The following is an 11,297-nucleotide window of genomic DNA, read 5'->3' as shown; positions in this document are numbered from 1 at the left end:
GTTATAGGCTGAAGACAGACTTACAAGCTTCCTATAGTGATTTTTGTGGTTATTCCTTTCTCTTCCCCTCATGTGTATTTTACAATAGTAGGCAAGGAAATTCATAAGACAATCAAGAAGCTTAACATTATTTCCTCTCTTTTACCCATTGACACTATGCTTCAATACCTGTATCACAGAGCCCTGCTGTTCCAAGGTTGTTCATACATCACTATTTACCTCTGTCCCATTTTGCCCATGTAAACCTGTCTAAATGTTCTCCTATCTGCCTTGTTCTTCCATTCCCCTTCCCCTACTGTGCATTGCCTCCTCCAAACCCCAAACTATTGTGTGTCTATTCCTTACCCTGTGTTCTAACTCCCCCACCTCCCCTTTCCCCACCCCTTACACCCTTCAGTAACCAACAAATACTTAAAAAAATTTTTTTTTCCTTTTAGTGTGGGTATTTTTTAAAAAAACTTTTACAATAATTGTCAAATGCAGTATTTCTCCTTTTTTGACTAATTTCACTCAGCTTAATGTCCTCAAGATTCATCCATATTATGTGGTGGCATACAGCTTCCTTGTTATTCTTTGAGGTAGCATAATATTCCATTGTGTGTATGTACGAAATTCATTCATTCTTCCATTGATGGCCACTTAGGCACCTCCATCTTTTTGCTATTGTAAATAGCTGCACATAATTTTAAATTGATTGTTTTTAGAAATGCATTGTCAGGTCTCTTCAAAAGTACCTCTAGGTGTACTGGCACTTCCAACTTTTTGGCTAGTAGCAGAGCATCTTTATTGTTTGTATCACCTAGGGACTTCTAGATTATATACAAAGGGAATTCAACTTTATTTACCCTTCTGTTACACAAAGTTCATAAAGTGATTCAACTGTTTATGAAACTAATTTTCTGTTGCCTGATATAAGGAAATTTTGATTTGTTAATTGAGAAAATAGCTAATTTCTTAGCATGAGTCCTATATTAAAGTAGCAGCCTCAGAAAGCCAATACGGGATCTCTGTGAGTTGCAACTGACTTGATGGCGCTTAATAACAACAACAGTAATTATTTTACAGTTATTGAAAAACACACAAAGCTATCCTTTCTGGAAAAATAGCTCTTACTTAACGATTATATTACACTAAGCATCAACTATTTATTTCTTATTTATCACACAAGTATTTAATAAACAACATTGTCTACTATAGTTTTATACTTGTGCATACTCAAATTATTTATATTAACTAGCACAGTTTTCACAGGAAATCCTGCTGGATTGAGGAATTGCAGTTATCCCTTTGGTTGGGACATAAACCTGGGCTGTTAGACATAATTCCCAAACCCAGAATCAATTGGCATTGAGTCGATTCTGATTCATATGAATTTATAGAACAGAATAAGAAGGCTCCATAGGGTTTCTCTGTCTGCAAATCTTTGAGAGTCAGCCTGCTGCATCTTTTTGAAATCTGATGTTTATGTAACAGGTTTTATGTTAGAGTAGCGTAGTGGTTATGAATCGGGTTGTGAACCGCAAGGTCAGCAGTTCGAAACTACGAGCTGCTCTGTGGGAGAAAGATGAGGCTTTCTGCTCCCGTAAAGTTTTACAGCCTCGAAAACCCTGTTCAGGGTTGCTATGGGTTGGAACCGACTCAATTGAACTTAACAACAACAGCAATAAGAAGAAGAACACCAAGGGATCAAATGTAAAAGTCAAGGCAGATATAAATAGGCAATATCAGTTTTGTAATTATACAAAAATTGTCAATATTAATTTCTGATAAGATAGACTATAAGACAAAAATTAACATGAGACAGAAAAGGATATCATTTCATGATTAAAGGTTTAATTATACAAGAGAAAGGAACCATAATAAATATCTATGCTTCCAATGAAAGAGCTTCAAAATATATAAATCAAACTCTAATAGAGTTGAAGAAAGAAATAGACAACTCTACAATCATAGTAAGAGATTTTACTCTCTGTATACTGTGTGGAGTCCCTGTGTGGAACTGTAGAATAAGCACTGGACTGCTAACATAAAGATTGGCAGTTCAAACTCACCAGCTGCTTTGGAAACCCTATACAGGCTTTTGATGAGTTGGAACCAACTCAATGGAACTTAACATACTAGTTTCAAGAGAAAATACATGTGCAGCTTGTGGAGTTCCAAGGAGTTTATTTTAGCCACAGCAGATCCTAAAATGTTGTACAGAAATTCCTAAAATGTTAAATATGTCCTAAGACAAATTTTACTTTTAATTCATCACTGTTGTAAATTTGGAGTATTGAATTTTGAGCTAATTCTAGAAAAATCTCACATTTTGTGTCTTAAAATTAATTAGGAACTACAATGTAGAGGAATCCTGGTGTGGCACTGTGAGTTAAAGCCCTGGACTGCCATGTCTGTTTGTACCATAAAATTGGCAGTTCAAACTCACCAGCCACTCCTTGGCAACTATATACAGCATCACTATGGCACTTAACAAGAGTACAAACAAGTACTGGTATGGTGTGGTAAGATAACAACTAGGTTATTGCTGTTGTTTTTAGGTGCCATTGTAGTTGTATCAGTTCTGACTCAGGAACCTTATGCACAATAGAACCAAACACACTGCTCTGTCCTGTGCCATCCCTACGACCATTGTTAAGCTTCAACCCATTGTTGCAGTCATTGTACCACTCCATTTCATTGGAGATCTTCCTCTTTTTTGCTGACCCTCCACTTTACCAAGCATGATGTACTTCTCCAGGGACTGGTCCCTCCTGATAGCATATCCAAAGTATGAGAGATGCAGTCTCACCCTTCTGGATTCTAAAGGGCCTTCTGGTTGTATTTATTCCAAAACAGATTTTTTGTTGTTCTTCTTCTCAAATGCATCGATTCTTCAACAGTCTTCCCTATTCACTGTCTAATTTTACATGCATATGAAGCTATGAAAAATACCATGGCATGGTTCAGGTACACCTTAGTTCTAAACTGATATCTTTGTTCTTGAGCACTTCTAAGAGGTCTTGTGCACAGTTTTGCCTAATGCAATACATTGTTTGATTTTTTTCACTGCTGATTCCATGATTGTTTATAGCAGATCCAAGTAAAATGAAGTCTTCTAAAACTTCAATCTGATCTCAATTTATAATGTTGTTATTTATTGTTTCAGTGTTGATGGCTTTTTTTTCGTCTTTACATTGAGGTCCATTCCATACTGAAGTCTGTGGTCTTTGATCTAGGTGCTGTAGATCCACCAACATTTCCTTGGAAATCCTATACAGGGTCTCTATGAATTAAAACTGACTCAATGGCACTTAACAAAAACAATAGAGTGTCAAGGCCTTATTGAAAGGTCACATTGAAGACACAGTTAGGATGCTGTGCTTTCCAGACCTTTGTTGTGATGAACATAGTCTTCTAGTTGAATTGTCTTATGCCATTTCTTCTGCTATTTCTACTGGCATTAAACACTTTTATTCAGGCACAGAAACATTCTTATCCCACGTTCAAATATGATGATCTTAGCAAGTATTTAGTTTTGGAAAAAGCAATAAATCAATATGGCATAAAAAGTAAAATGAACAAAATATGTGATGCTCTCATGTTGCCCCTCCTCAGCCGAACTCTCCATGTCCAATTCCAATTGTAACCACAGCTACTAACTTACTGTGTATTTTTCCTGAGATAGATAATATAATATATGCACAATTTCATAATTTTCTGAATACAATGGAGGCAATAATATGCACTTTTTTGCATCTTTACATTTTTCATGTTACAACAAGTGTTGGATATATTCTCATTTAAGCATAAATTGAGCTTCCCTTTTTCACTTAAGTATCTATAGAGTCTTCCTTTGTAAGTCTGTCCCATGAGTTGCATTATTAGTACCCTGTAGTAGTTTAGTGGGCTATACATTGGGCTGTTAACTGAAAGGTCAGTAGTTTGAATCAACTAGCAGCTCTTTGGGGGGAAAAAATGAGGCTTTCTCTTCCCGTAAAGATTTCAAACCCTATACAGGGTTTCTGTGAGTTGGACCAGATTCAACAGGACACCAAACACACCACCAAAAAGGCTTTTTGGGAGTCATGGTATGGCACTGTAGGATTAACACTTGTCTGCCAACCCCAAGGTAGGCAGTTCAAACTCACTAGCTACTCCTAAGAAACCCTGTACAGGGTTTCTGAGTCAGAACTGACTGACCACATTTAACAACAACAAAAATAGAATGATTTTCAATTTGTATCAATCTTTTGGCACTAAAAAAATGCTTCAACATATATTCTGGAATAGAGGGCATCTTCTACTGGGAAAATAAATTCATACAATAAATTTCTAAACATAGACTTGCTGAATAAGATATTGACTTACATTTAACATTTTGATAATATTTTCATGGATCTGTACTCTTTTGGAGTCCTGGTGTGGTGCTAGACTGCAAGGTTGGTTTAAACCACAAGGTTGGTGGTTCAAACTCACCAACTGCTCCTAGGAAACCCTACACAGGGTCGCTATCAGTGGGAACTGATTCGACGGCACTTCACAACAACACAACATACTCTCTTAGCAAATATGAAGGACTCTATATGTCCTCAAACACCAGGTAACTTTATATCTTGTCAAACGCGTTACTTCTTCCCATTTACAGAAATTAAACAGATACTTCATAGTTTTACTTTGCACATCTTTATTATAAGCAAAATTAAACAGTTAAATTTCTTTTCTCTATGATTGTCCATTTTTAAAGTGGGGTTGTTCTTTTTATCATTGATATTTAAGAGGTCATAAAAGGATAAATAAATTATTTCCTTGTCTGTGATATAAATGGCAAAAATTTACTTATCTTTCCATTTCTAGTTTTGTTTTGCTTATGTCTTTTCTATTAAAATTTCATTATCTTCTAACTTCATAAATAATTAAATCAAGACTTAGTGTGAAGAACATAAACTTTGGTAATCACTTTGGCAATCTTTATTTATATAATTTTCTGACAGAAACTAGGATGATATATATTTTTAAATGACCAACTATATTATACTTTTAATAGAAGGTTTACTATACAATTTCCTTAATAGGAATTCTAACCTGTCTAATAACTAAACTGAGAACTTTCATTACTTCTGAATACCTTTACCAGAACCTGGCATTTGCCCCTTTAAAGGATTCCCAGTTATATTAAAAGAAATAGAAAATCTGGGGCCTTGCTCCTTAGTTGTTTGGATTTCATTTTTTAGTCGACGTATCTCATTATTTAACACCTCACAGTTCTTGTCAAATCCTTCTTTAAGCAGTTTTTCTTGAACCTATAAAGGGGAGAGTAAGTTTTGAAAAACACAATTAGTTAAGGATTTGCCCTTTGGGAAGAAATGTGTGCTTGGTGGAAATTAATTCTGTTCCAACTGTTCCACACACATCTAGCAAATTATGGGAACTGCTGGCCAGTGTAGGAAACTGTTAATTAAGATGCAGTACAAGGAAGTGAATGAGCTTTACTCCAGGTTGCATAGCATGACTAAAACAGATTTGGAAACAAATGCAGCAAGTATCAGAGCACCCTGCATTTCATATCAGTTTAAATCTAATACTTTAAAGACCTGATAGATCTACTTCATGTCTTTTTGATGTTGTACTAGTAATCTGAAGACTATCGGACTAAGGTCATTTAAAAATATGGCACAATCAAAATAGTCTACAATCACAACAAATAGCTTCTCATGCTCTTTACTTAATCTTCTCCCAAGACTAACATTGAAAGAGGTTCTGGAGTTTTTAAGGAATTTAGAAGAAGGATGATGGATTTTAGGTTTTACCAAACCAAATTCCTTATATATTGCTTCTGATATCATGATTTTGTTTCATATTTTAAGCCTTTGGTCACTGGGAGTTGGACCCGACTTGAAGGCACACCATCATTATCACCACCATTCTTTAAGTACAAGGGTATTATGTCAGGGCTGCCCAGGCCCAGGACAGACTTACCTTCAGTTTATGTTCCAGCACCCTTTCCTGCTCTCTCAGGAGTGCTACTCTGTCCTTTTCCATCTTCTCTTTCAATTGGTTCATGTTTTCCTTGAAGCTCCTCTCTTGATCCTCTATCTTTTGCTGCTGCTCCTTCTGTTTTTGTACCAGCAGCTCATTTTCCCTCTCCATTGCCTTTATCTTGGCCTGCTTGGCTGTCCCACAAAGGATGTGGGGAAGAAAGAAAACAACAGGTCAGGGTTGAGCTCTACCCTCCTGAGTTCAGGAATTAAACTGACCAAAAGGTATAGTGCAAGTCTCTGAATTCTCCTGGTATCCACACCATCAATGACACTTGAGAATTTGATGGGATGGACACACAACTTGTTATTATCAGGCTCAGTAGAATGTGCATTCTATGGAAGATGGGAAGCTTGTTATTTCAGATCTTCCAATCTAGTAAAGGGAAAGAAAATTCCCACACCACTTTGGGCTGAGTGCTTCCCTTTTACCTGCTATGGCCTTCTCTCCATCTGTGAGGGCTTTGTCTGACTGCAGGATAGATTTTTCAATTGGTTCCAGTGACTGCAGGAATTTCTGGAGGACCTCATTCTCCTGATGAGCCAACAAGGAGTAAAGTCATATCAGGTAGCAGAAATACAGGCTTCTGCTGGGGAGTCACTACACCATAAAATCCAAATTTGACTATGAATACTTTGAAAAATGCATAGGATAACCCAGAGTTTTCTTTGATTCTGTGATGATAGTAAAAACAAGTCCATTTGAGGCCATGAACACCCTCCATCACAGCCTCATTCCTAGCTCTCCAGACTCTTTTCTCCCAGACAACAGACAACCAGACTTGTGTGAAGTTCTACAAACACATAACATGTGATATTTTCAGGTCATAAATGTTCTTTCATTTCTGGCTAGATACTATTCTAGCCTTTCTTAACTAGGATAATATCTATCAATAATTCAACTTGTATTGACTATGTCCTCTTGCAGGGAGCTTTCCTAGGATTCATTCCCAATTTGAAAAAGATACCCAGTACCCTGAACTGCCCTACCAGCTCCATCACTTGTTTGATGTGTGACCAAAAACAATTTATTAATGCCTCTATACATTACATTTCTCAAGTGTATAGTGTGGATAATAGTACTAATACTAAAATTATTATTGTTGTAGTTGTTGTTAGCTGCTGTTGGGATGATTCTGACTGATAGATACCCAATGTGAGACAGTAAAATGATCCAATAGGGCTTTATAAGTGGTGATCTTTATGGAAGCAGATCACCAGTCTAAATACAGTATCTCTATTATATTATTATATATATGTATATGTGTGTGTGTGCATTTGATGATGGTGCACAACTCAAAATGAGTAGAAACAACTGTAAATTTCCATTAATAATCAGAACATTGAATGTGCAAAATATGAAATCAGGAAAATTGAAAGTCATAAAAATGAAATGATATGCATAAAGATCAATATTCTAGGCATTAGTTAGCTGATATAGATAAGTATTGGCCATTTTGAATTTGACAATCATATGGTTTACAATGCTTGTAACACTACATTAAAGAGCAATGGCATTGCTTTCATCATTAAAAAGAGCATTTCACAATCTCTCTGTAAGTATACAGTAGGATAATTTTGATATGCCTACAAGACAGATCAGTTAATACAATCATAGAAATTGACACACCAACCACTAAAGTCAATGATGTTGAAACAAGAGAATAATATCAACTTTTAAAGACTTAAGTTGATCAAACATGCATTTAGATGTGTTGATAATTAATGTTGATTTTGAAAGTTGGAAACATGATGGAAAGATCAATACTTGGAAAATAATGACCTTGGTCATAGGAATTATATGGGTTTGGTGATAGAAATGATGGTGGAAATCATTCATTAGAATTTTGCAAAACAAATTACTCATTCACTCCAAATAGCTTTAAAAAAAACAAAAAACAAAACACAACATAAATGGCAACTATAATCATGAATCTCACTATATGGAATATGCAGAAGACAAATTGACTACATCTGTGGGAAGAAGATATAGTGGAAAAGCTCAATATTATCAGTCAAAACAAGGCCAGGGATCAACTTTAGAATAAACCATCAATTGCTCATGTGCAAGCTCAGTTGAAGAGCAAAAAAATTAAAACAAGTTCATGAGATCAAAAATATGCCATGGAACATATCCCACCTGAGTTTAAAGACTATCTCAGAACAGATTTGATGTATTACACTCTAATGACAGAAGACCAGATGAGTTGTGGGATGACATAAAAAATATCATATATGAAGAAAGCAAACTGTTATTAAAAATACAAGAAGGAAAGAAACACCAAAGTTGATGTCAGAAGAGACCTTGAAACTTGTTCTTAAACATAGAAGTTAAAGCAAATGGAAGAAATTATCAAGAAAAAGCTGAACAGAAAATACCAAAGGAGTAACTAAAGAAGACAAAGCCAAGGTATAAAATGTGCAAAAACCTGGAATTGGAGAACCAAAAAAGAAGAAAATGTTCAGCATTTTATAGCTGAACTAATTGAAGAAAAATTCAAGCCTTGGATTATAATATTGATGGGCAAGATATTATATAATACAGGAGGACTCAAAAGAAAATTGAAGGAATATATAATCACTGTACCAAAAAGAATTGGTCAATGGTCAATCATTTCAAAAAGTAACAAATGATCAAGAACAGATGGTACTTGTTCAATAGACTCCCATGAACCCGGGTGGAGACCTGGTTGGTCAGTAGTATGGGAAGATCTGGGGACTCTTGGGCCCAGAGTCAGTGACATAGCCACAGAGGACTAGGGTGGAGAATGAAGCATTCAGCTGATAAGAAGAGAAGGTGTATGCACAAGAAAACTGGCACTTCAGGTAATACCCACTTGACCTGGCTTCAATGACTGGATGATCAACTAGAAGAAGAAAGAAGAGGAAAAAAAAGAGTAATCTGATACAATTTGATGAACTTGACCAATACCTATGGATGCAGTAGCTCAAAAGAGGGAACAAATCTTTACAGCAGGGATCATTCTCACACCCTCCATATACAGAGTAGACAGGGATGGGTGACTTGAGCATTGCTACCTAAAGTGGGGAGGCTACAAAGGCAAGAAGTGACTTGCTTACAAGCTTTCAAGAGGGAACCTACATCCAGAGGGCGTGGAGGAAGGTAGAATCTCCATTGAGTAGTATCCAATCTGTCTAGGCAGGGCTGATAAAAGGAAATGTGGATAGGTCTCTTGTGCTACAATAGTGAATAATTGTTATCAGGACTGATTGTGAGGGTTGTAAATGTAAAGATAGACATTTTGCAGCAAGGAGGGGAGTGATTAACTTCTCAGTCTAGGAGCAGAGGTCCCTGGGACCATCAAGGGAGAAGAGCAGAGAACGGGACCCTACCCAGAGAAGCAGTGATGCCAGAGATGGAGGCAGAGACGATGACATGGAGAGACGGAGTGGGAGAGGGGCTGTGTGCTAATGACCATGGCAATGAAACGATATACGATAGGATGAATGTAAAGCTAATGTTCTCCCATGTAAATTATCACATAATTCACAATAAAATATTAAAAAAAAAAAAAAAAAAGAACTAATGGTACTGAGGAAGAAGTCCAAGCTACACTTGATGCATTGACAAAAAACAAGCCTTCAGAAATTGATGGAACACAATTGAACTGTATCAACAAACTCATAAAACACATGATGAAGCATTTAATAGTCCATGACAAGAAATTCGGGAAACAGTTATCTGGTCAACCAATGGAAAGATCTATCTTTTTTCAATTCTAAGGAAAGAATATTCAACAGAAAGTGGAAATCATCGAATAATATCAATAATAATATGTGAAACTAAAATATTGCTAAATATCAGATAAAAATAGTTGCATCACTTCATTGACAGGAAGCTGCCAAAAATTCAAGCCAGTTTTAGAAATGGACATGGAAATATGAAAATCATTGCTGAAGTCAGGTAGACCTTGGATGAAAGCAGAGAGTACCAGAAAGAAGTTCATTTGTGCATTCTTGACTTTTCAAAGGCATTCAACTCTGTGAATCATGACAAATTATGGATATCATTGCAAAAAATGAGTATTCCAGGGCACTTAATTGTGCTCATGAGAAACCTGTACAAAGATCAAAAGGCAGTGGTTGGAACAGAACAAGGAGATACTGAATGGTTTAAAATTAGAAAAAGTGCACACCAGGGTTATATCCTTTCACTGTATTTATTCAGTCTATATGCTGAGCAAATAATCTGAGTAGATGGATTCTATTAAGTAGGACATGGCATTAGGGTTGGAAAAAAACTCACTAACAACTTGCAATTTGCAGGTGACACAAGCTTGCTGAAAGCAAAGAGGTCTTTCTTGCTGGAGGCAAAGAGGACGTTATGCTGAAAGCAAAAAGAACTTGGAATACTTAGTGATGAAGATCCAAGACCACAGCCTTCAGTATGGATTGCACCTCACTATAAAATAAAACAAAAATCCTCACAACTGAACCAGTAAGTAAAATAATGATAAACAGAGAAAAGATTGAAGTTGTCAAAGACTTCATTTTTTTTGGACCCACAATCAACTCTCATGGAAACAACAGTTAAGAAATCAAATGATATATTACTTTCTGAAAAAATGATGTATAAGATCAGTAGCAAAGATGTCACATTCAGCACTAAAGTATGCCTGATGCAAACCATTGTATTTTTAATTGTCTTTATCCATGCAAAAGTTATGTGATGAATAAGGAAGAGAATAGAGAAATTGATGCATTTGAATTATGGTGTTGGTGAAGATATTGAAAGTACCGTGGACTGCTAGATAAACAAACAAATCTGTTTTGAAAGAAGTATAGCAAGAATGCCTCTTAGAAACAAGGATGGTGTAACTTTGTCTCTGATACTTTAGACATGTGGTCCAGGGGGACAATTCCCTGGAGAAGGACTGCAAGTTAGGTAAAGTACAGGGTCAGCAAAAAAGAGAAAGACCCCTGATGAGATGGATTGATTTAGTGGTATCATCAATGGGCTCAAACATTACAATTATTAGATAGCACAGAAGCTTGCAATATTTCCTTCAATGTATATAGAATTGCTGTCAGTCAGAGGGTGTATAGGATGGCTGTCAATCAGAACTGACTGAAAGGCACCTAATAACAATAACAATAACTATATCTGTATCTATATATATGGAGGGAAAGAGTCCTGGGGTGGCATTGTAGGATAAAGCAATTGACCACAGGCTTGGTTTGAACTATAAGGTTGGTAGTGCAAATCCACCAGGTGCTCCTAGGAAACTCTCTGTCAAGTCACTATGAGTTGGAATCAAC

General features: G+C 36.2%; 1 protein-coding gene across 1 annotated transcript in view; it reads right to left on the bottom strand.

Annotated features, from left to right (window-relative positions):
* Window positions 1–5,093: 5,093 nt before the first annotated feature.
* The window catches only part of LOC102823867 (guanylate-binding protein 4-like), a 29,743-nt gene continuing 23,539 nt past the window's right edge, over window positions 5,094–11,297 (bottom strand). Inside the window, exons 8-10 of the mRNA XM_006831064.1 lie at window positions 6,450–6,552; window positions 5,959–6,152; window positions 5,094–5,282 (exon numbers count right to left, since the gene is read on the bottom strand). Of these exons, the coding sequence (XP_006831127.1) occupies window positions 5,094–5,282; window positions 5,959–6,152; window positions 6,450–6,552 (486 nt within the window). The remainder of the gene's footprint in view (window positions 5,283–5,958; window positions 6,153–6,449; window positions 6,553–11,297) is intronic.

Source organism: Chrysochloris asiatica, unplaced genomic scaffold (assembly GCF_000296735.1).
Source record: "Chrysochloris asiatica unplaced genomic scaffold, ChrAsi1.0 scaffold00002, whole genome shotgun sequence".
In the NCBI taxonomy this organism is placed as follows: Eukaryota; Metazoa; Chordata; class Mammalia; order Afrosoricida; family Chrysochloridae; genus Chrysochloris; species Chrysochloris asiatica.
The sequence above is the reverse complement of the archived record's forward strand: the minus strand, read 5'-3'. Positions and strand labels throughout refer to the sequence as shown.